We start from the raw sequence: 23,634 nt of genomic DNA on the forward strand, positions 1-23,634 counted from the left end.
ATCAAGCTTCTCCCTTACGAAGATGGAACAAAACATAAGCAAGTGCTCCACAGGAGACAGTGTGGACCATCTAGCAGAAACCACGATACTTGAGTCGCCGATTGCGCGCATGGTCACAGTCTCAGAAGCCGATGCCTCCTTTTTAGAACGGAACTATCCAGCTCAAGATTCTGATGCAGATAATAAAGTCCTTGGAGCTATTTTGTTCCGTCCAACCTTGTCAGGCCATCGAAGATCTAAATCGGAGAATGGAGAAATGCAGCACACTATTGACGAAATCTGCGATATCCTGGATGGTATATCAATTTTGAAGAAACCGGGTAAGGAGATTGAAGACGATACGAGGTGTGTGGTACCTGGTGTCAGGTTTCGAGAAGCCTTGAATAAACTGGCGAAGGTCATTCAGTACCGGGATGATAAATGGAGAAGAGAAGGCCCTGAAAGGGATAAACAGTTCGATGCGATCAGAAAAGCAGCCTCTTTAATCGATTCCATGCCAGAGGCGAACGACCAGATCTTTGCAGACTGGGACTATAACAGCCGACTTTGCGTATACAGAATCAGACTTTGGTTGAGATCAGGGACTTCTGACAAGGCTGACGTATATCAAGAGTATTATCAAGACGCGGAGCCGGTTCAACTCATGGGTGATCCAATATCAGTTGTTTCTTGTTTAAAGAAACACCGCAAGAGGTTTCGATGCAATGTTTGTCTCGATAGCTTTGATAGAGCCACCAGGTTACAAAATCATCTCGTCTACCACGATGGCGAAAACAAGCACGACAGCAAACTGGATGCAACGAGGCGAATTCATGAGCAAAGTGCAGGTCAAATGCGACAAAGAGATGGACCTGATACCAGAAAGATTGCAGTAAAGCCTTTGAGAATGACTGTCACAGAGAAATCGATTCAGATGCAGCCGAGTCACAAGGAGAGTGCGAAGAACAGTGGCAATACGACGGAAAGTGCAAGACCAATGAAGAAGGCAACAGAAGAATTTATTCTAGGAGATAGTTGGTTCGACATTTCACGTTTGACAGACTCTGCACACTCAGCAAATACTGAGGAATACCAAAGCAGGACCCCTCTATGATAGTGGCTCAAGGTGGTGTTTGCCCTGGCAGGTACGCTTTGATGACTGATCTTAGTCACTAGATCCAGACAGAACGCAACAGAATGCCATGTAACTTGCTGAGTCTTGGGATGGATGTAGAAAAAGAACATGATAAAGGGAAGCATCAGAGTTGGAATATGGCTTGGACGAAATCGCCGGGATAATGATCCCTGATACTCACTCAGTGAACAGCCAAGAGGAACAATGGAGGATTCCACTCAGTAGGGTCTATGTATTCTATTATATGCGTAAGGAGGAGGTGCAATGAGAAGGAAATGATGATCAGAAGGCTTTCTTTAACCTAGAATCATCGTATATCATTCATTTTGGCCCTTCATATTTAAGACTCCCCCTTCAATGATTTGTCTGGAGTAAGAGGATGAGGGAATGTACCAGTAGGATGGTAGGCATGGTCCAGGTTTTCCACCCCCCGACAGCATTACTTTTCTTAGGACCATGTAGGCTAGAACTTGGGTTTGAAAGCGGTGTTGATACAATAGAACCGGTGACTTCTGCCGTTGTAATAGTCGTGGTGACAGGCTCGACAGTCGTGCCTGGTATTGTTGTGCCTAAAACCGTGGCCCCAAGGAGGGTAAGGGGCGACATCAATTCCACGGTCATGGTACTGAGAAATAACGAGTTGGAGATCTCCATTGAAATGGTAGAGAGAGGTAATAGGACGGGTTCGGATGTGACAATACCCAAAATCGTCGAAGGTGCCACAGTGGATGGAGGAATCGTCGTTCCTGGTAGCGTTGTGGTAAGGGTGAGAGTAACTAGGCCACCAAGACCACTGGGTGGAACCGCAGTCCCTACCCCTGATGCTGTAAATTGGATTGGCATCGGGAGGATCGCAGTATTGGGTTTTGCACCCCCGTTGGAAGAATAAATATTCCCCATGCTCCCATTGTGCAGGGTATAGTCTCCAGTCTCCAAGTTGGCAGTGCTGCCATCCGCTGATGTGTATGCGCCTCCCACGACCGTCCCGTAGCTGCCATCCGGGAGATAGTAATCGGTGGTAAATTTGTCATAGCAAAAAGGAATTTCAAGAGTAGCCATGGTGAGGCAGGAGAGCGTCGATATACAGCATAGCGAAGGCTGCGAAGCCGTGTCTCTATCGGAAAGGAAGCGCTTGTCGGATGGGAGGGAGGAGGAAACGATGTCGACGAAAAGGCCTTGGAACTCTGCTGTGCCAATCTGTGGGGTGGCGTTGGATGTAGCTCCTGAGGAAGTGCAAAGCGTGAATCCGGCCGAGCAATCTCCATTGGATGCTCGAAGAGCAGCTGTGCCGAGCGCGTTGGCTGTTAGAACTGCGGCTGCGAGTTGATGGAGACGCATGATGTTTATCGGAGATAGAACCGTCATTCTGCTCTAGGTGATGCGCCAATGTTGCCAGACTCGTTGCTGGTGCTGGCATAGGAGTCAAATCCAGAAGAAACGAAAATATACACACGAGTTGAAGGAGTGCGGTTGCAATGTATTTATATGCACCTGCTCGCAGATGCAGCCATCCGGCAGAGAGATACGGATCAGATCAAACACTGCAAAAGGTATTGCTTCTGGTGCCACGGGGCTTCTAACTGGCAATTTGGTGATTCACCACCGCGGCGGCAAGCTGCAGGTAGGATGGTATGGAGACGAAGGCCATATGGCCCATATCAAGGGTGCTCGAGTGCGCGGGCCCAAGGGGATAAACTTAGATCAAGATGCATAATCAAATCCCTATTGTCTTGAGACCAGCCAGTCAAGCAGATGACAATTGTGTTGAAGTCGTACGGAACTGCCGCACATCGACTTTTCTTCTCTTTGGAACGAGGCCCCAGCCGGAACATCTCTTATAGCCTTATAGGAACCAGTGGTAGGTGATTCTCTTGACAGCCAATGACATGGCGATATCAAAAGTGCACCCTTTTCCTCTTTTTGATTGTTCAAGAAGAGTATTAGAAATAACAGGAAGAAGACTCTTAGAAAAAACGTGGGAGAAAGAAGCGATAGGTAAGAGTGTCTGAATCTGCAAAGAGCATTCCTTGGACCTTGATTCAGTATTTATATGCGTGCTCTAGCATAAACAATGAAAAATATACACAAAAAGAAAGGGAAAAAGGTATGAAGATGGATTCCTATTGCCAAGGATTTCATTAAAATGCTCGACGGCCAAGACAATAGGGCGGGAAAGAAGACGGGTATTAGTCAGCATCTCGGGCGCGTGTTTCCCCGTCTGACAGCCGAAAGTTCCGCGGTTCGGGAGTTCGGGAGTTCGGGAGTTCACAACACCAGCCACAGGCATCCACATCCTTCGCCTTGCTGCGCCGCGATGCGTCCGCCTATCAGCCGCGCCCCTCGTCTCGTATTATTCCCTGCTGCCTTCTGCCTCTCTCCCTCTCACTCCTCTCACTCTTCTCTTTTCTTACCCAAAACTTCCTTCCCATTCCCTTCTCATTCCCTTTCCATTCCCTTCCCCTTCCTTTTCTTCCCCTTCAACTTCAACTTCAACTTTGATTTCCATTTACTTCCCTCTGTCGTCGCTCATTTGTTGACATCCTCCATACCATATCATCTTCCTCGACCAACATGCCCTTTCTCGCCGGGAGCCTCGTCCAGCGCGGCCTGGACGCTTATGCCCAGGCTGATCACGAAAACACGACGTATCAGGTGCCACGCTGGGGAATCTTGATGATTGGCTTCACGGCCATGGTCTTCCTCTTCATCTCGGCCATGGTATGCTCCGTTCTTTCAGTGCCTTGAAAATACAACCGACAGCCCGCTGACTCGCAGCAGATTAATTACACCTTTGGCCGTCTTGTGCCCACGCTTATCATGATCGAGTCTCCCGATGCCTTCCTCTTCGAACCCCTCTCCACTATCGATCCCGACGCAGCCCTCGATGGCAACGACGCGGCCGCCGATTCAAAGGTCGTCGGAAAGCCCATCACGTCCTCGTTCCGCCGCACTATTAAGCACCTGCAATCCAAGGGTGGTTTCCGTGCTTGTTTCCGTGGCTTCAGCGTCTCTGCCGTCTATACATTTCTCGCCTCATCAATCGCAACACCAATTTCCGCCTTGCCCTTCATCCCAAGATGCGTTGGTCCCGTCGTCGCTTCAGTCGCGTTGGCCACTCTCTCCATGACGTGGACTCACATCGTGATCTCGGACCCAAACCCAAAGCCCTGGTACCGACGTCTCGCGCCTCTCAGATCGTGGAAGAAAATTGCTGCGCCAGCCGCCGCTCTCGCTGTTGCCGAGCAACTGGCCGTTTTCGTGCCCACTGCTCTCGGTAGGCTTTACGGCTTCCAAGACTTGCCCCTGACCGCGCCCGTCATGTCAGGCCGCGAGAAAGGAATGTTGGCTCCCAAGGCTTTCTCCATCTTCGTCATCGGTCTTGTTCTTGCATGCTTGCTCGTTCTCCCAGCAGAGGTCATCCTGACCCGTGTCCAAGCCTCGCTCCTCGATGATGCCGAGGAGACCATTATCCCCTTCGACCGCACCTTCGGCGGCAAGGTTGAACCTGAGATTGTGGGTGGATCCGGTGTCATCGGCATGCTTGAAGCATGGAAAACCTTCGAGTGGGGCTCCCGTCTCAGACTCTTGAAGGCTTACGGAAAGGTTCTAGCGATGCAGTTTGCGGTGGCTGTCTTCTTCACCCTAATTTTCGCTGCTCAGATTTACCTTGTCGTAGGCAAGGATCTCGCTAAACTCTTTCCAGACAATGGAAACAACGGAAAGGAGACTGAAATTTAGATTCTATTGAAATCACATAAGCAGATGTCAATAGATTTCAAGCCCTGGATCATCACTCCGTGTGTATGGCCAGAGGGGAGTATTTCCGGAGGGCTATGATTTCACTTGCAACGGCCGCTACCCGGGTGGAAAGCAAAAAGGGTTTTGGGGGGAGGGGCTGGACGATAATAGGCGTTAAATGGACATAATGCAAGCTGATCTCGAAATTTCTCTCGAACAATATCACCAATGTATCCCCCGATTGAAATACAACTCTTCCCTTCCCCTAACTCCCAACCTTGCCCGACTCTCCAACCATCTGCCTCCTCCGCGAACAAATAAGGAATCAGGGGAGCAACGCCGCAGGGTATTCTTCTCTTCCCTATCGGTGCCATACGAGGACTCAGGTATGTCCGATGCCAATACGAAAGTTTGTCTTAACTATCAACCTGCATGCATTCCTATCTAAGGTATGCCATGTACGGGGTATAGCCTCCTCCGAAATGGGATAACCGCATGATCTGGGATCGCAATGTAATGTAGGTAGATGATACTGAACCCGCAGCTACTGTATATGCGGAGTGAAGAGGGTTCCCGATTTCCCCGGCGGGTCGGTCCGCGGTTCCGATTGCTACCTACGTAGAGGGGTTTGCCTCTTGTGCTTGGTTGGCTGGTGGTTGGTATTGGAGAGGGGGGTACCTCCGGAGGGTCCTATTTTTATCAGGTGGTTGGATAGGAAGAATGTTGTTTCTGATAATCGGCTTTTGATTTGCAGCTGGACATGCGCCACGTTTATCGATAGACACACAGCCAAGCAACTCCAGCTTTGCTCCAATAGAAGTGGCAAGGGACTGGGCTTATGTTGAAGAGGGTGTCGAGGCGGATCAACTGATCCAACTATCGAACTGGTTCATGCAGATTGCAGATGTTACGCGTGATGGGTATAAGTAAATGATCTGGACGTGAAGAAGAGAGAAAGACAATGACAAAAGAAGGGGAAGATGCCAAGTTCAACTAGAATAAACTGAAATGAATCTTCAACATTCCTTATACATTACGGTATTGTTTGGGGGTTGAGAAGTAAGTAGGTAGAATTGAAGACCTACCTAGCGGGTCACAGTGGTGCTCCGTACAGGGTCCTGGGGCACCGTACGCAGCGTCTCTCTGCTAGCGCTGCACGAAAAGGGAAAAGTCCGATCACAAAGAGAGATCCTTGTGCATCTGCACAATTCATATTCATCCCCCCCCCGTGAGACCTTCACCTTCGCATCTCGTGATCTGTTGATTCCAGCTTCTCCTCCTCCTTTCCCTCTTCCCTCTTCTCCCTTCTCCCTTTTTCCTTCGTCCCCTTCATCCCCTTCTCCGCCTTCTTTTCTCTCCCGACGGGCCTCTTTGAGGACTGTGGGGCAAACGATTTGTTGGCCTCTCCCGCCATCCTCGAATCCAATTGAGGCGCCGTTCACCTTGGGAGCTGGATGACTAGAGCGCTCTGTACGAGACTGAGACACCACTCATTGACGTGCTTCTCCAGGACCATCGCATACAAGCCCGCTGCCAACCTGACTGCTCCCTTGTTGCCTGCGTCCCAGGTCCGGATACCGCGATATTGGAAGCCGCATCCACCGACCGCCGCTTCATCAAAATCTTCTACAAGCACCCGAGCCTTCCACACCACGTCCCGTAATAACATCAACAACACCGCAGTCATGAACGGAGCAAATGGCACACCGCGCGGGAAGCGCAAGCAACACCCAGGCTCGGCGGCGGAGCGGCCTCAGAAACAACATCGAGCTGTGAACGGGAAAGAGTCCGCGGGACAGAACACCCCGGAAGTGAACTCAATGTTCGAGGAGGAGATGGAGATGGAGCTGGAGGAGAGTAGAGTTGTCCCTGGCCTGGCAGACACGGCAGAGTGGCAGGCGGCGATCGAGAAGGTCGTTCGGAATGTCGTCTCGATACGTTTCTGCCAGACCTGTGCCTTTGACACGGATCCCGCATTGACCAGCGAGGCTACGGGTTTCGTCGTTGATGCAGAGAGGGGGTGGGTTCTGATCTTACCATGTGGAAATGGAACGCGCTGATTGCTTTGCAGATACATCATGACCAATCGACATGTCGTGGGCGCGGGTCCCTTCTGGGGATACTGCATATTCGATAACCACGAGGAGGTTGACGCCTACCCTGTCTACCGTGACCCTGTTCACGATTTCGGGATCCTTCGATTCGACCCCAAAGCCATCAAGTACATGCCCGTTACTGCTCTACCCTTGCGACCGGACCTCGCCAAAGTGGGCGCAGAGATTCGAGTCGTTGGTAACGATGCAGGTGAAAAGCTCAGTATTCTTTCCGGTGTTATCAGTCGGCTGGATAGAAATGCACCGGAGTATGGAGATGGTTACTGCGATTTTAATACCAACTACATACAGGCTGCGGCTGCTGCAAGCGGCGGAAGTTCTGGCAGTCCGGTGGTTAACATCGATGGGTATGCTGTTGCATTACAAGCTGGAGGTAGGAGTGATGGTGCGGCTACCGACTACTTTCTTCCCCTCGATCGACCTCTACGGGCCCTCAAATGCATACAAGAGGGGAAACCCATCACAAGAGGAACAATACAGTGTCAGTGGATGATCAAACCATTCGACGAATGCCGAAGGCTTGGCTTGACTCCTGAATACGAGAGCGCTGTCCGAAAGAATTTTCCAAAGGAGACCGGCATGCTCGTGGCAGAGATTGTGTTACCGGAAGGCCCATCGGACAACAAGATCGAGGAGGGGGATGTTTTAATAAAGGTCAATGGGGAATTGCTAACACAATTTGTCCGACTGGATGACATCCTGGACTCGAACGTTGGGAATAAGGTTAAGCTGCAGCTTCAGCGCGGTGGAGAAGACATTCATGTCGAGGTCGATGTTGGGGATCTCCATAAGATCACTCCTGACCGATTCCTCTCCGTGTCAGGGGCCAGCTTTCACGATCTCTCATACCAGCAGGCACGATTATACGCCGTTGCCTGCAAGGGTGTATTTGTTTGCGAGGCCACCGGATCTTTCCGATTCGAGAGCACAGATAATGGGTGGATCATCCAAACCGTTGACCACAAGAAGACCCCTGACCTGGATACTTTTATCGAAGTCATGAAAGGGATCCCGGACAGATCGAGAGTGGTCGTTACATACAAGCATCTACGAGATCTGCACACTCTCAACACCAGCATCTTGCATATCGACCGTCATTGGTCGAGTAAGATGCGCCTCGCTGTCCGAAATGATGAGACCGGTCTCTGGGACTTTACAGATATCGCCGACGCCATCCCACCAGTACCGCCAGTTCGTCGCTCGGCGAGCTTCATCCAACTAGAGAATACCCAACATCCCGCAGCTGCCGATGTTGTACGCAGCTTCGTCCGCGTCTTGTGTCATATGCCGGTCAAGCTAGATGGGTTCCCTCGCAATCGGAAATGGGGGATGGGTGTTGTTATTGATGCAGAGAAGGGTCTTGTTGTCATATCTCGGGCGATCGTACCTTACGATCTCTGCGACATTTCCATCACCATAGCCGATTCGATCATTGTCGAGGGAAAGGTGGTCTTCATGCATCCGCTGCAGAATTATGCCATCATTCAGTATGATCCTTCTCTCGTGGATGCTCCGGTTCAGAGTGCCAAGTTGAGCACGCAGCACGTGACGCAGGGGGCTTCCACGTACTTTGTTGGCTTCAACCAAAATATGCGCATTGTGATCGCCCAGACGACCATCACCGACATCACTGCCGTGGCAATCCCAGCAAACTCAGGAGCCCCTAGATACAGAGCGGTGAATGTTGACGCAATAACAGTGGATACGAGCCTGAGCGGTCAGTGTGGAAGTGGTGTGCTTGTTGGGGAAGACGGGACAGTGCAGGCCTTATGGCTGACATATCTTGGTGAACGATCGCCAGTCACCCAAAAGGATACTGACTACCATCTCGGTCTGGCGACGCCGACGCTACTGCCGGTCATCAAGCAGATTCAACGAGGCGAGAAGCCCAAGCTTCGAATGCTCAGCGTAGAGTTCAATGCAATCCAAATGAGTCAGGCGCGTATCATGGGTGTATCAGAAGAATGGATCAAGAAAGTAGCCGAGGATAACGCCTCGCGTCATCAACTCTTCATGATCCGGAAACGGACCTTTGAGCGTGGGGAAGAAGCCGGGGGACTTCTCGAGGGCGATGTCATCCTCACCCTGAACGGAAAGATTATCACTCGCGTGTCTGAATTGGATGTCATGTACGACCATGAAGTCCTTGATGCAGTTATTGTCCGAGACTGTGTTGAGATGAATATCAAGCTCCCTACCGTCCCGGCAGATAACCTCGAGACTGACCGATTGATCTCCTTCTGTGGCGCTATACTTCACCGTCCTCACCATGCTGTCAGGCAACAGATCAGCAAGTTGCACAGTGAAGTGTATGTTTCTGCAAGAACCAGAGGAAGCCCCGCGTATCAATATGGATTGGCGCCAACGAACTTCATCACACATGTTAATGGGAAGCCGACCCCGGATCTGGAAACCTTCTTGAAGGCGGTAGTGGGTATTCCGGATAATACTTGTAAGCCCTTCCCAGCCCCACCTTCCTCTTCTTCCCCGTATTTTATCACCGAAGTGATGGAACTTCCGAACACTTACTGACTGTTTCTAAATAGATTTCCGAATTAAAGCCATGACCTTTGACAACGTCCCATGGGTTGTCACGATGAAGAAAAATGACCACTACTTCCCCACTACGGAGTGGGTCAAAGACCCTTCTGAACGCGATGGCTGGAAGAGAGTCACATATGAGCAAGGGAAAGCGGTTCAAGGGGAGGGTCATGATGGCATTAGTATTACCGGGGCCGATGATTCCGAGATGGACGCGGATATGTAAAAGAAAAAAAAAAGAAAAAGAAAAAGTTCCCAGGTCCTAGAAGAGAGGGGAGCTCTGAAAAGCGTCATCATTCTTGGAACAGAGGATGACACTGCATGATATGGCAGTTATGGATTATTGAATGGTAAGATGGGACGAGGACAAACCCAGGCTTTGATAGAGCCCGCTGTGTATGTATACTTATGTATGTATGTATGTCTGCATAGCAACGGGATGGGTTGAAGGAATAGACCAATGGAAGATACCATGGGCTGGGAAGAAAGTCAACGGGAGATGATGCGGAATGTGATCACGTGATGTGAATGTTGATATCTTACCGTAGTGACCCACCGAATGAACTTACAAGTAATGTTAGGTAAGGTAGGTAAGGTATCTTAAGTATGGTTTGTGTAGTTTGTAAAAGATGGCTTTAGTAGTTGGTCTGGGTTGCGTGCAAATACCTTCCCTGGTATTAGGTATAAGGTATCTAGATAGTCTAGAGCGAGGTACTGGGGACTTTAGTGTCGAGGCCATCGATAACGGATAAAACAGAGAGGAGACAACTCGACAAGGAGAAGAGAGAAAGGCACGTCTCCCTCGAGCCCTCCCTTGATGGCGGATCAGCGGTCGATGTGGAATAGGGAACTCAACGTCCAAAGGCACAATGGAAGGTACAGGGTACCTCTGCCTCCTCGAAAAAGGGAGAATGAATAAATTAATTCCTCTGTTTTGCCCCGCGACTGCCTTGACGCGTCTAGCCAGTCAGTGTCTGACCGTAGGTACCTTAGGTTCTAGAGTCTCGAACAAGAGCAGGAACCGCCAATTGTTGTTGGTTGCTTTTGCTGCTTTGTCTTGCCAGTAGGCGCACCGTGGAAGTTTGTTCCCCGCCGGATGAGCTCTACTCTCTTTACCCCTTTGACAACCTCCCATCTGGTGCTTTGGTCATTTTATTGTCCCACTTCCTCTCTCTCCCCCTTGAATCTTCTGGTCATTTGATTCTTTGGGTGCAAGGAACCATATACACAGCAGCAAGCAGTCTTCTATGTTGCATCCTTGGTCCCGCACCTCCAACTACCCTTGCACTGCCGTGGACCTCCCCGCAAACAGCCAACGCGGTGACTGATTCACTGGACCAACCCCCTCCGTTGTCCTCCTCTTCTTCTTGTTCCTTTCGCCATGCCATCTTTCCAAGGCAAACCGGGCAAAAGAAAAGGTCCAACCCCCATCGCGTATCGCCATCCGGGAGATGTTTGGGGTCGCACGTTCAAGTTGACGGGGTTGGAGCCTATGAGCTCGAACAGCGCTGCGTCGACACCAACACCAACCCCAGCACCAGCAGTCATGGCGACTTCCAGTACCTCCATATCTGGCCCCGGCTCTCTCCCCGCGTCCGCGAAGAAATCTATCTTGGATCTGCCGTCAGAGACTCAAAAGGATATCTTCAAGCATGTGAGTCTCGATCTACTCGATCTACAAGGCTGATATGAGCGGATCGACGAGAGCTTGAAGTTCCAGCTGACATTCTACCGAACAGGCTTCCACTACAGACCTCCTCGCGCTCTCTCTTGTCTCGAAACACTTTAGGGACATTGCTGCGGGGCAATTATACCGAAGCTTCCACATTGTCTTCCCAGACCAGGATGACCCTTTGAGTAACTCACCCATCGACAGCTTGGCCGGTGGTCTTGATACCTTCGTAACCAGCGATTATAACTATGCCAAATACCTGAAGGAGATCATACTAGAACCGTTGAGTGGGGGAGAGAAAGGGGAGCGTGCCTACGCAAACTTTCTGTATGATACGAGCTGCGGCAAGTTCATGAACACGATGCTCCTCATGGCTTTGCGGAAGGCTACAGCTCTGGAGACATTCAAGTAAGATCGCCTTGGACCGAGCAAGTCAATCTCCTTCTGACATCTTTAGGTGGGATATTCGTGTCGAGCTCAGTCGCGAGGTCTTCAAAACACTACATGGGATCAAAGCATTACAACATGTCCATCTTCGAATGCAGGCTGGCCGTTCGATCCACCATGCCTCCTCCCCAGCAGCTTCGCATTCGAACACCCCTCCCCTAGTCGCTACATCTAACCCCACTCCCGCCCCGCCCCCGCATTCCGTCGCTGTCGGCCTGCCGTTATTTGCGCAGCTCCACGCCGGAAGCTTCAGCAACCAACTCGGGGCTGGAAGCATACTCGCGTCAAAAAGTCCCAAGACAGATATCAATGTATCCCTTTCCAGAACTCGCAAGGTGCAGCCTACATTTTCGGGCTTCAAAAACTTGAAGACGTTGGAGATACTAGACATGGATACACTTGAATACATCTCGGAGATCAGAGAATGCGTCAATAACTCTTCTGCAACCATGAACACCCTTAAGCTCTCCTTTTCTGAGGCTCTGGCATGCAAGTCACGAAAGCCAATACCCGAAACTCCCTCGGACAGCGACTCTGATCAGGATGATGGGTTTCCATCGATGCCACCACCGCCTATATTTCCATCGATGATGCCACCACCTGGCCCACCTCCCCCTTCTGGCTTGGCGCCATTAGGCACAACTGACATCAATACGCCTTCAAAACCTCTCAAGGCACAGGAAGAAAAGAAGAGACAGGAAGCTGTGCTTGGAAGAATTTTTGGTCTAGAGTCAGTTAAAGCGAAGCACATGCCCTCCCAGCATGTAGAACCGGAGAAGAAACCCACAGAAGATTTCAAAAATCTCATCGAGAGTCTTGCTCCGCTAGCTTCGCTAATGAACTTATTGATGGCAGCCGTCAATGATGGCTGTAGGAGTGAGATTGCAGGACCTGGGAAGGAAATTATTGACAAAATTACAAAAGCCGCAAAGTCGTATCTGGATGCTTCTAAAGAGTCGAAGGTTCCTGGTGCAAAGTCTTCTCTGGTCGAGATTCCCAAAACTAATACTACCAAGGCAACCTCTTCTTCTTCAACCACAGACGCGAATGATGGGTCTCAGTTGAGTGTGCCAATGTCCGATGCTGTTAAGCCTGGTCTTTTTGACGAACCTGAGACAAAGACAAAGAAAGCCAATCCTGATATTGCCAATCCGGATGATATCGATGTCGAGGCGCCCGAAGAACAGGAGCTTGTAGACGAGTCTGGACCTCAACAAGACACAGCTGAAATATTAGGTCAGGATGCTGATGCTAGCATCGTCGATGAATCCACAAACCAGACACTTGACACTATCAACTCGAGTACCAACGTGCGAGATCAGGAGCATAAAGTCACCGCTGGCACTTCCTACATGTACGATGCTCTCTTGAAAGAGAAAGTAGATATGATAAAGCAGATAGAGGAATTGAACGCACAAAGCGCGTCAGGGGAAATTCACGAGAGCAATTATCAAAAGCTGGGCTCCAGGCTTAATGCCAGGGTGGAGTGGATTACTAGCCACCTTGAAGAGCTTGGACGCCTCAAAAAAGTCAAAGCTGGGACCGATGAGCTGGCAAACGAAGAGGCACAGATGAGCGAGTATATTCGCAACACCCGCGGACTAACCCTCCAGAGGCTCGCCATATATCTGATCCCCGTCAAAGCTTCCGTGCTCTACCGAGCTATTGACCTAACTGTCCTGCAGGAAATCACACTCCTCAACGTCGGCCCCCAAACACCTTTCTGGAACGTCTTGGAGAAGGAAAACAGGGTTTCTCCCCTTCCGCTAAGGAAGATCCACACAGACAATGTGACCTTACCCTTCTTGACTCTAGTCAACCACCTAGAGTGTGTAGAAGAGTTGCTGTTGCTGGAGAGAAAGTCGAACCCCCGGGTTGAAAGTACCACCGCCAAGACGACGGTGACGATGGATCAAATCCGACATCAAGCACTAAAGAAGCATGCGAGTACATTGAAGGTGTTGATGATCCGAAACGATGCAAGTTTGGCATGGGATTTGAACATCAAGTCTGCAATGTTGTTGTGCCGGCACGCCAAGCAGTTAGAAGAGCTGGCGGTTAGCTTTGGCACTCGGACAATGGTATGTTATTCTCAGAGCATCTTCATCTTCGTTTGATGATATGGTAAGCTGACGTACGCAACAGCATACGCTCCTTCAATTTATCACTGGGCTGACCAACCTGCGTGCCCTGCATACGATCCAATTCCGTCATGAGGACCCTTGCATGTGGGTTATGCGAGAATTTCGCAAGTTTGCCGTTGACAGCATCTCGCACAGTCCTGAGATGAAACTCGAATATCTCGCCCTAGACTTGACTGTTGAACGTCTTGTTCGCCGTCCGCCCACTAAGGAGGCTGGTAAGAAAGCTAAGGGAAAAGAAAAAGATGGCGGACTCTCGACTAGTGTTGGAACGGCCAACGGCGAGGCTACAGAGGGGAGTGATAGCGATGAGGATGAAGAGGTCGGTGGGAAGACGGGTCTTAAAGTGGAGACGATAGACGGAATCCGTTTTTCTGACATTGATGGAGTGCGAATCTTCGAGAAAGATGTCCTGGGCGGTCGTTTGTAACTATTGACGACCCCAGTGCATACGTGATGAGACATGACATAGGAGTTTGAGCGCGCATGGCATTGGGGCATGGCTATAAGCATGAGTTTAGGACTGGATGGGCGGTTTGTTTTTGTAAGCAATAAAGCATAGTGTATGGGTATAAGCATCCTCTTCTGGTATCCACTACGAGATGTCGCCAATGAACGTCTGGAGCCAACACTTAATTTGATGGATCGTACGACGGTACGAGAAAGCTATTAAACAGGGCTTGCTAATTCAAGCAACTCTGAACAGTGAAAAAGAGGAAAGGATATACTAAGGTCTTGCAGTACTCCTCCCTCTTCATATTCAAAAGTTTCATACCAATATATCTCAAAAATGGATCGCGCTGTAGCAGTGTGGCAATACATTCAACCTCAACCTCTTTCATCTTCTTATTGTCCACGTCGGCATTGTAGGCCTTTGTCTTCTCGAGGCCTTCTTCGTACTGTGTCAACCGGGCTAACTTCTGCGTCATGAAGGTTTCTATCCCTTCTATCCCGTGGAATTCCTCCCTACGCCGCCCTGACTTCTCAATACCTATATGATGTCGCAGTTGCGTATAAGAAAGGCTGTTAGCATCATGAAAATGATTTTGCTGATAAGCTCAAGGAGCACTGTGACTTGGGTCGGCATCGCGGGACGAGGACTTCCAGGATGGTTTCCCTCCATCATCCGCTTGTAGTATGCACCTCTGTCCTTTGCTTCGGGCCACCTTTGCTTGATGGCTGCTCTGTGATCGTCGCATATGAAGACTGCCTTGGTCGACTCCGCAAATTCTCTGCCCTCGCGTTCTAGGCATCTTCGCGTGTCGGTTAATCTAGTATCCGCCTAACCATCTTAGGCAAGTCTAAGGATTGGGGCTGATTTAAAGTTATCCTATCAAACCTTATCTATGGCCTCGGGTAGATATCTCCCCCGCGTATCTCTCAGCTAGGGTACCTTACCTAATCAATTGCGGGTTGACAGGTAGATGGAGCTTTGCCAAGGGGGTTTATATTATATCGGTTTGTGGACCCACTTCATCCCATTCTTCTTTACTATGGCCTGTCTTCTATAACTAGTACGTATACTATAGAGATAAAACGTCTGCTCACAACTGATGTCTTCAGTCCCGCATCTACGGCTCATATTCCATCATGACGGCCTCTGATTTGCCCGTGTTCGTCCCAGAGCATGGGGTTCACATGAGTCTCCCCTTCGCCATCTACGGCACAATAATCCACTCCGTCTCTGTTGAAGAGGTAGAAATCATTGACCGAGGTCTTCTAGTGATTGGTTTGGATGGGAAGATCCTCCTGTTTCAGAAGGGCATTGCGCGCGAAGATGTTATCAGCGTTCTGTCCGGTTCTGGATTCAACCCTAGGGCTCTTCTGCTCCGCGTGCTAAAGCGGGGAGAGTTTCTGATCCCCGGATTTATTGATACTCATAACCACGCCCCTCAATGGACTCAGCGGGGAACTGGACGTGGCAGGCTTATCATGGACTGGCTCAACACCGTAACCTTTCCTCACGAGGCGAGATTTGAGGATCCGGAATACGCCAGAGAAACATATGCAGACTGCGTAGATGGCTTTATTAAGCAGGGAATTACGACTGCATCATACTACGGCTCTCTTCATGGAGAGGCTACCAAGATTCTTGCGGATATATGTCTAAAGAAGGGTCAGCGAGCTTTCGTTGGGAAATGCAACATGAATATCAATTCGCCGGACTTCTACAAAGACGCCAGCGCTGAAGTGTCGCTTCAAGTTACTGAAGACTTCATCACCCACGTTCGCAAGATCGATCCGAAATCAACGCTTGTTACTCCTATCTTGACGCCTCGTTTCGCTGTTGCGTGCGACCGTGATGTGCTTTCAGGATTGGGCAGGCTTGCGGCCAAGAATTCAGATCTGCCCATCCAAACCCACTTCGATGAGACCGAGCAGGAGATGGAAATCACAAAGGAACTCTACCCTGAATTCGCCAACGAAGCGGATCTCTACGAACACTTCGGATTGTTGAATGAGCGATCTATCCTTGCACACTGTATCTACGTCAATGAGTATGAAATGGGTCGTCTGAAAGACCTCAACTGTGGAGTTGCACATTGTCCCGTGTCTAACACTACCGGTGGCAGTTTTGGAGCCGCCCCTATCAGGGAATACCTCCGCCGAGACATCAAAGTTGGGCTTGGAACAGACAGTGGCGGGGGCTTCTCCTCGTCAATTCTCGATGCTATGAGACAAGCATTCATCGTCTCCAAAGCGAGAGAGTTGGCGACTGGGGGCGCAGACAAGCATTTATCACTCAATGAATGTTTCTATCTGGCAACATTAGGAGGAGCTCGAGTATGCGGTCTGGACCAGAAGATCGGGAATTTTGCAGTTGGGAAGGAGTTCGATGCGCTGGAGATAACTACACGGAAAGAGCATCCGAGTATTATTACACCAGTTGAAGATATCGACTCAATGGAAGATATCTTCGAGAAATTCCTGATGAGTGGAGATGATAGAAACATCGCTAGGGTTTATGTTAGGGGAAGATCAATCAAAAACCAGCCGTAGATGCCTCTAGTATCAAGTAGAGGGTAAAGGGTCAATTCAACTTATTAAGCATAGGAGCACATTAAATAGTATTCTTGATCACAATGCCAGTGCTCCTATTAGTGTAAATCTAGGTAACCAACCGGTAAAGTCCTCACTATGTACACCTAAATATCTACCTTATACTGCAAAATGGACCGAACTTTTGCCGAAAACAGGGGTATTTTTTCGCATTCTTATTGGCCCGCTTCCCCGTTCGATGCCTTAGGCCTCTACACGTGCCGTACGCCGCTATCTTAGCTATCCTACCTACCTACCTACCTACCTATATATTTTTACGTGTTTATATCCCCCTTCTACCTGAACAGGCACTCGAACAGGCACTCGAACAGGTACTCGAACAGGCACTCGAACAGGTACTCGAACAGGCACTCGAACAGGCACTCGAACAGGCACTCGAACAGGCACTCGAACAGGCACTCGAACTAGCATGCTACAGGTACTACTACAAGCGGCTATACAGGTAGCCCTACAGGTAAGTAGCCCTATAGGTAAGTGGCTCTATAAGTAGCTCGACAGGTAGTTATACAGGCTCTTAACAGGTTAGCGGTTTAAGGATAAGGGTTACACTAATAGGCATATAGTAGCGTTTTCGAGGTATATAACGGCGTCGAATCCGAGTGTTTTTGAGGCATATAATAGCGTCGAATCCGAGTGTTTTTACTAGCATATAACGGCGTTAAACCTGAGCATTTTTGAGGCTATATAACGGGTTAGATTCGAGCGTTTTCACTAGCATATAAAAGGGTGAAATTAGAGCGTTTTTACTAGCATATAAAGGCGTTGAACCCGAGCGTTTTTAAGGCTATATAACAGGTTGAATCCGAGTGTTTTTACTGGCATATAACGGCGTTGAACCCGAGCGTTTTTGAGGCTATATAACGGGTTAGATTCGAGCGTTTTCACTGGCATATAAAAGGGTGAAATTAGAGTGTTTTTACTGGCATATAACGGCGTTAAATCAGAGCGTTTTTAAGGCTACCTATATAACGGGTTGTATTCAGAGCGTTTTTAAGGCTATATAACAGGTCGAAACTAGCGTACATAATCAAACAGCCTACAGTTTCTGTTACAGTAGTAAAATCAGTATAACCTCAAAAGACTTGGCTTCTGCCCCTGTGACTAAGCATTGTATTTGCGCGAGCGAAGCGAGCTATTGCATCCTAGTATCTCCTGCCATCTTAAAACAAATCAGTAGGTTCTTGCTACAGGTGGAACCGATTTGCACTCATTTTCATCAAGCGTTGTGGCCACCACCTTCCGATACCCAACTTTGACTTCATCGCCTTCCGCTTGCTGCCAAGTCAGAGTGTGCTTCATCCAGTTCTCATCATCCCGTTTTGGAAAGTCTTCCCGAGCATGGCTCCCCCTACTCTCCTCCCTAGCAAGCGCGCTCTTCGCCGTCTGTACTGCACAAGTCATCAAGTTCCGCATCTCTAGTGTCTCGATCAGGTCGCTGTTCCACACGAAGCTCCTATCCGACACACTTAACCTATTCATGAAATCCTTCTCCACGTTCTTAACGGCTGAGAGGCCAGCGTTGAGAGACTGCCCGGTTCGGAAGACGGCAACGTCGGCCTGCATGGCTTTCTGCATAGAAGATCGCAGCTCAGCGGTCTTCATGTCCCCATCGGCGTTTCGAAGCCGGTCCAGGTCTGCGATAGAGGCGCTGCCGATGTCTGAGGGTGCTTTAACATGGGGCATACCCCTCTCGTTGTTCTCGGCGATGTGGAGAGCGCAGGCTCTCCCGAAGACCACGATATCTAACAAGGAATTTGCGCCTAACCTATTCGCCCCGTGGACACTTACGCAAGCGGACTCGCCAGCGGCATAAAGTCCGGGCACTGTGACTTCTTCTCCAGTTTCTTGTGAAACAGTGAGAACTTGGCCGTTGTAATTTGTTGGGATGCCTCCCATGCAGTAGTGGACAGTGGGGATGACAGGAATAGGTTCTTTTGTAATATCGACGCCCGAGAATATCGACGCTGTCTCCGCAATACCTGGTAATCTCTCCATGAGCAAGTCGGGAGGGAGGTGAGAAAGCTGTAGCATAATATGGTCCTTGTCTGGTCCTGCTCCTCTTCCTTCTCGAATCTCCATATTCATGGACCTAGATACTACGTCTCGACTTGCAAGGTCCTTCGCCGTTGGAGCATATCTCTCCATAAACCTTTCCCCTTCGCCATTTAGTAAATAGCCACCCTCGCCTCTTGCTCCTTCGGTAATGAGCACGCCTGCACCATAAATCCCTGAGGGATGGAATTGTACAAATTCCATATCTTGATTAGGCAACCCGGCACGTGCAACCATTGCATTCCCGTCTCCGGTGGAAGAGTGTGCTGATGTGCATGAGAAATAAGCTCGGCCGAACCCTCCTGTGGCCAGGACAGTGTTCTTTGCAAACATGCGATGTAATGTCCCGTCTTCCATTGAAAGGCATAGAACACCGACACAAACCCCATCAACCATAAGTAGATCGAGCGCAAAGAATTCAATAAAAAAATTTGTGTCGTGCTGTCAGGTGTTAGATCCTCGAATGGCCAAGTCGACAAGTAATAATTACGAACCTTGAGAGCTTGCCCATAAAGCGTGTGAAGCATAGCATGCCCTGTCCGATCCGCAGCACACGCAGTCCTATAGGCCTGACCTCCCTTCCCATAATTCAGACTTTGCCCACCTAGAGCTCTCTGGTAGATCTTTCCATCGTGGGTCCTCGAAAATGCCATACCGTAATTCTCAAGCTCGTACACTGCCTTGGGCGCTTCGCGAGTCATGTAGTGGATTGCGTCCTGATCGCCGAGCCAGTCTGAGCCTTTGACAGTGTCGTAGTGGTGCCATCTCCAATCATCTTCTGTCATGTTGCCTAGAGCGGCATTGATTCCTCCTTGGGCTGCTACTGTGTGTGATCTTGTGGGAAACTGTCAAGTGTTAGATGAGGGGAAAGCCCTGGGAGGCTGATACATACTAATTTGCTTACACATGCAGTGTTGAGACCGGACTCAGTGAGCCCGACAGCTGCTCGAAGGCCGGCTCCACCGGCGCCCACCACGATGGCACTGTAATGCGGTCAGTACCGGCACGAATTTGCGTCGAGGTCTACATACTCGTAGTGGTGGTCAATCAGGGGGATATTGCTGGGAGGAGATTCAACTGTTTGAGCTCTTCGCCGTGATGTCTGTGACACGTATGATCTGCGGAAGGAGAGTCGATGTGATCGTTCGACGGCGCATTGATGGCTTGCCAAACGGCGTGAAAAGCAACGCGCAGCCCGTGGTAGGAAGAGATACATTTCCAAAATGCACACAGATGCAAAGAAGACTTCTCAATCTCACTCTATACCCAATGTCTTGGCTCACTGCAACAGTGTTGATATCGCTGATAGAAGAATGCAGTCTGGCTTGCTCACACTTGAATTCACAGGTGCACTTGCACTAGAGATTCCACCTGTCTAGATGGCGAATTGCTTAGACGATAAAGATATACGACGTCCAGAGACCACCGATCAACCAGTCTGCACAAGTCCTAGAATACCGTCAAATCGGGTGTTGGGGAAGGCCTTGGGCCAGCTGCGGCCCGCGCGGTCCGCACGGCACTGCAAATTCTACAGGTCACCCTCAGGAGCAGAATTGATCTGGCAAATCGGACTCTAACCCTAAGGAGCGCACCGAGGCCACGGGAATGATGGAGAAAAGGAAGCCGATGGGGGATTTGGAAAGATGAACGAATATCAAGAAACAAATAAATAAAGAAGAGAAGAGTTACCGCGCTTATAATCTCTCCCCGCGCCGTGCACTAAGTCACGGGGCCCCGCATTCCCCCGCACCGTTATTGCCGACGCGGCGTTCGCAACTCCGGACTGGAGCTGAACTGTATTGTATGTACATGGCCTTCTAAACTCCCTTGCTGGGCATCATCCAGACCTTTGCCGCCCTGCAATTAGGGCTGCGGCTACTAGACATCTAGAAGTCTGACGTTTGGTTCTTTTATTTCAAGATTTGATGCGGTTTGGAACTGATTGGTATCATCCTGTCCCCACGACTTCATACACCTAGACCAATTCCCAAGCACAAACTCCACCAAATCCAGTACTGCATTTGCCTCTCTTTTCCAAGTACTCCCTTTTGGTCATGCCCCTGGCATCATTTCCATTGATGGTCGTCACGGCATAAACGCTGATTTGTTCGCCTGGTGCCCCAAGATCCTTAGCCCGTACGTCAACCCACCACCAGAATTCGTTGTTTTCAAATGGCACAAAGTCTTTCTTCCTCCCATCCACACCATTGATTTGGAGGACCATGCAGTAGGGTTTCCCACTCCCATTCCTTTCATGATCCCAGTGTTCACACACTTTCGAGAATTGGAACCTGACCGTCTCTCCCGAATTGACTGGTATGTGCTTCTGAGGTGGCGAGAAGGAGGTCTGTGACAAACCATGCTCCTCAACCGTTCCGTAAAGCCGTAAAGGTTCTGCCCCAATGGGGCCAATCATGTACTGTTCCCAAGTCTGTACCCTTCCATCGCTGCGGAAAAAGTATGCGTCGTTTTCGGGAAAGTGCTTGAGTCCGAATTCATCATTCGACATCGTGAAGTATGAAGGCTTAAAAGCCTTGTTGTAAACTTGGTTTCCCACATTACCAGCCCCCCAACAGGCGTCCAGCAGTTTCCACTCACCACCGTCAATGCGTACTGCATTCCAAGCATGTCCAGATGGCTTGCATGGTGGGATCCGGTCTCCAGGTTTCAGCGGGGTGTATCCGTAGCCCTTTCCGTGACCGGTCACCATGACACATTCTAACCCAGCCTTGAGCGCAATTTCAGCGTAGAGACCAGCATAACCTCCACATACTGCGAGTCCAGTAGTGATTGTGTCCTTAGGATCAACATACTTCACATTGTTTCCAAAGAACGCCGCAACGTCGTATGCAATATTGTGATGAGCCCATGTGAATATCGCACGAGCCTTATCAGTAAGGGAAGTAAACGGGCCACACAAAACATCTGCCAAATATGCTGTCATATCGCCGGGAGGCAGAGATTGTCGAGGGTATTGAGAGGCAATTCTATCAGGTTGGGAGAAATCCCTGCAGAGAAGACATCCGGAAGCAGGCGGGTTAGTAGTAGTAGGACGAGACTGAATTGCTCTGATCTGAGCAAGCGATGGTTTTGAGCTAATATTAATCGAAGGCACAGCAATATTCGCCGAATCAGCGCGCAATACCCCAGTCTTCTCTTCCAAAAACCGTACCATATCGTCCAGCTCCGGGATACCTCCATCCTGATACCTCTCGGGCGTTTCATTGTGTCCGTCGAAGAGCAGAATAGTGGGATATTTCGAGATTCCAAACCTTCGATGGAAGGTCGCATGTGTGAAAACATCTGTTTGGGCAATAGTAAGCCTGTTCGATGCGAACGCGAAATCCCGGCCGATCTGTTCCCATGCGGGCTCCATTATCTGGCAGTTCATACAGTGTGGAGAGTAGAACTTGACAAATGTAGGCATCCCACGCTTGACCACACTGTCGAAATCTTGATCGGTAAGCTCCCGAATAATTGGCCTAGCAGATGTCGTATGTGACGGAATGGGTATTGGTGCGGCATTCTGGGGTTCAGTGTTCTTGTTGTCGAATCCCATGGAAAGGATTGACCGAGGCGCAGCCGGTGGTGGTAATCTTCTTGGCGATTGGGCAGATGGTGCATCATCAGCTGGTCTAGACGGGAGCCTTGGTGGTAGTGTAGGTGGTAAAGCTTCCCGCGGTCTCGAAGGTAGCGCTGGGGAGCCACTGGGTCTGGGAGGCGTCTTCGGGGCCAGAGCAGGCGATCGGGACACATTTGGTGCTGACTTCACAGTGATCAATGGGACTTTTGGGGTATTTGTAGCCCTAGCCTGTCCCTCAAGCTTTGCCTTCTCTTCACGCTCTCGTCTAGTTGGGGGGAGGGGGGGTAGCTTCGCCTGATCCAAAGTTGGGGGAAGTTTTCTCTGTGTATCCACTGAAGAAGAACTTGTTACGGAAGATCTACTCGGAGTCTGAGTCAGAGACAAGCCTGAGATTGTAGAACTCATCGAGGAATTCGAAGCTCTGCGAACCAGCTGCGGTGGGCTCTTCCGTGGTGGTAGGGCAGGTGACGGTTGTGACGCTTTTCGACTAGGAAGAGGAGGAGGTACATTGCGAGTAGGAAGTGGAGAGGTATTCGCATTCCCTGCGCTTGAAGGACGAGGACTGTCTCTGTCGATGGGAGGCGGTGGTAATAGATTTCCCTTCGTCCCAATCGGCGGGTTGTTCGACGGCTTCGCAACCGAGGAGCCATGTTGAGATATGGGAGGATTGTTCGTCGTCTGCCCCCGCGCAGGGAGTGCGGGTCGATTCGAAGACGTGGGTATCGGCGGAGGGGCTCGTTTGCCAAATGTCTGATGTCGGCTGTTCTGTGATTGATTCAACGCCGCGATGCGCGCTTGAAGTGACATGTACTGAGGTTCTTCGGTCTCTGCCATCATGGGAGCTGGAGGGCGATCCCACGATGGGATGGCGTTGGTGCCGTGTATCGCGGAGGGTATTCAGGTGGGGCAGGGCTGTGTGGATAGAGTAGACCTTATGGGACAAGCAGTAGGCAGGTCCAGATGGAGCAGAAACGAATGAATGAATGGAAGAATGGGAGAATGAATGAATTGGAGTATTAATCAAAGGGTTGATGTTGAGAAAAAAAGAGAGAAGAGATGGGGGGGGAGGGAATGAGAGAGAGATAGACACATAGCCGCAAGGCAGCGCGACTTTGGTTGGGGGGGCGCGGGACATGTGCAGATACTCTTAGCTCCCGTATGGATAATAATAG

General features: G+C 50.0%; 9 protein-coding genes across 9 annotated transcripts; 5 read left to right on the forward strand and 4 right to left on the reverse strand.

Moving 5' to 3' along the window:
- Positions 1-22: 22 nt before the first annotated feature.
- Positions 23-1,093, forward strand: M430DRAFT_25672 (hypothetical protein; the record flags this gene model as incomplete). Its single annotated transcript, XM_024865277.1, has 1 exon — positions 23-1,093. One exon carries the CDS (start codon positions 23-25, stop codon positions 1,091-1,093), a length of 1,071 nt encoding a protein of 356 aa, XP_024724535.1.
- Positions 1,094-1,468: 375 nt separating this feature from the next.
- On the reverse strand, positions 1,469-2,452 carry M430DRAFT_25673 (hypothetical protein; the record flags this gene model as incomplete). The annotated part of the gene is made up of 1 exon (XM_024865278.1): positions 1,469-2,452. The coding sequence occupies one exon, from the start codon at positions 2,450-2,452 to the stop codon at positions 1,469-1,471; it is 984 nt and encodes a 327-aa protein (XP_024724536.1).
- A 1,091-nt stretch (positions 2,453-3,543) lies between these two features.
- Positions 3,544-4,914, forward strand: M430DRAFT_39956 (hypothetical protein). Its single transcript, XM_024867355.1, has 2 exons — positions 3,544-3,832; positions 3,893-4,914. Exons 1-2 carry the CDS (start codon positions 3,686-3,688, stop codon positions 4,850-4,852), a joined length of 1,107 nt encoding a protein of 368 aa, XP_024724537.1. The 5' UTR covers positions 3,544-3,685; the 3' UTR covers positions 4,853-4,914.
- Positions 4,881-5,582, reverse strand: M430DRAFT_208448 (hypothetical protein). Its single transcript, XM_024864383.1, has one exon. The coding sequence runs from the start codon at positions 5,224-5,226 to the stop codon at positions 4,954-4,956; it is 273 nt and encodes a 90-aa protein (XP_024724538.1). The 5' UTR covers positions 5,227-5,582; the 3' UTR covers positions 4,881-4,953.
- Positions 5,583-6,537: 955 nt separating this feature from the next.
- Positions 6,538-9,733, forward strand: M430DRAFT_95415 (hypothetical protein; the record flags this gene model as incomplete). Its single annotated transcript, XM_024869890.1, has 3 exons — positions 6,538-6,872; positions 6,924-9,418; positions 9,513-9,733. The coding sequence occupies 3 exons, from the start codon at positions 6,538-6,540 to the stop codon at positions 9,731-9,733; spliced, it is 3,051 nt and encodes a 1,016-aa protein (XP_024724539.1).
- A 1,320-nt stretch (positions 9,734-11,053) lies between these two features.
- On the forward strand, positions 11,054-14,197 carry M430DRAFT_95643 (hypothetical protein; the record flags this gene model as incomplete). Its single annotated transcript, XM_024869900.1, has 4 exons — positions 11,054-11,161; positions 11,247-11,587; positions 11,637-13,707; positions 13,772-14,197. 4 exons carry the CDS (start codon positions 11,054-11,056, stop codon positions 14,195-14,197), a joined length of 2,946 nt encoding a protein of 981 aa, XP_024724540.1.
- Positions 14,198-15,228: 1,031 nt separating this feature from the next.
- M430DRAFT_208469 (hypothetical protein) lies at positions 15,229-16,900 on the forward strand. Its single transcript, XM_024864384.1, has 2 exons — positions 15,229-15,281; positions 15,331-16,900. The coding sequence occupies exon 2, from the start codon at positions 15,358-15,360 to the stop codon at positions 16,765-16,767; it is 1,410 nt and encodes a 469-aa protein (XP_024724541.1). The 5' UTR covers positions 15,229-15,281; positions 15,331-15,357; the 3' UTR covers positions 16,768-16,900.
- Positions 16,901-17,782: 882 nt separating this feature from the next.
- M430DRAFT_116139 (hypothetical protein) lies at positions 17,783-20,582 on the reverse strand. The gene is made up of 4 exons (XM_024861622.1): positions 19,911-20,582; positions 19,772-19,862; positions 19,374-19,724; positions 17,783-19,320 (listed from the first exon to the last, which is right to left on the reverse strand). The coding sequence occupies exons 1-4, from the start codon at positions 20,093-20,095 to the stop codon at positions 17,998-18,000; spliced, it is 1,950 nt and encodes a 649-aa protein (XP_024724542.1). The 5' UTR covers positions 20,096-20,582; the 3' UTR covers positions 17,783-17,997.
- M430DRAFT_39961 (hypothetical protein) lies at positions 20,567-23,530 on the reverse strand. Its single transcript, XM_024867356.1, has one exon. The coding sequence runs from the start codon at positions 23,297-23,299 to the stop codon at positions 20,855-20,857; it is 2,445 nt and encodes an 814-aa protein (XP_024724543.1). The 5' UTR covers positions 23,300-23,530; the 3' UTR covers positions 20,567-20,854.
- Positions 23,531-23,634: the final 104 nt, after the last annotated feature.

The sequence above is a fragment of the Amorphotheca resinae genome (assembly GCF_003019875.1).
Source record: "Amorphotheca resinae ATCC 22711 unplaced genomic scaffold M430scaffold_2, whole genome shotgun sequence".
Taxonomy (NCBI): Eukaryota; Fungi; Ascomycota; class Leotiomycetes; order Helotiales; family Amorphothecaceae; genus Amorphotheca; species Amorphotheca resinae.

Excerpts from the sequence above, each read along its gene's own strand:
- M430DRAFT_208469 (XM_024864384.1), top strand. The coding sequence starts at position 15,358 with ATGACGGCCTCTGATTTGCCCGTGTTCGTCCCAGAGCATGGGGTTCAC.
- M430DRAFT_39956 (XM_024867355.1), top strand. The coding sequence starts at position 3,686 with ATGCCCTTTCTCGCCGGGAGCCTCGTCCAGCGCGGCCTGGACGCTTAT. Across the intron at positions 3,833-3,892 it reads TCCTCTTCATCTCGGCCATG|ATTAATTACACCTTTGGCCG; the intron begins GTATGCTCCGTT and ends GACTCGCAGCAG.
- M430DRAFT_39961 (XM_024867356.1), bottom strand. The coding sequence starts at position 23,299 with ATGATGGCAGAGACCGAAGAACCTCAGTACATGTCACTTCAAGCGCGC.
- M430DRAFT_208448 (XM_024864383.1), bottom strand. The coding sequence starts at position 5,226 with ATGGCACCGATAGGGAAGAGAAGAATACCCTGCGGCGTTGCTCCCCTG.
- M430DRAFT_116139 (XM_024861622.1), bottom strand. The coding sequence starts at position 20,095 with ATGTATCTCTTCCTACCACGGGCTGCGCGTTGCTTTTCACGCCGTTTG. Across the intron at positions 19,863-19,910 it reads CTGATTGACCACCACTACGA|TGCCATCGTGGTGGGCGCCG; the intron begins GTATGTAGACCT and ends ACCGCATTACAG. Across the intron at positions 19,321-19,373 it reads TTTATGGGCAAGCTCTCAAG|CACGACACAAATTTTTTTAT; the intron begins GTTCGTAATTAT and ends AACACCTGACAG.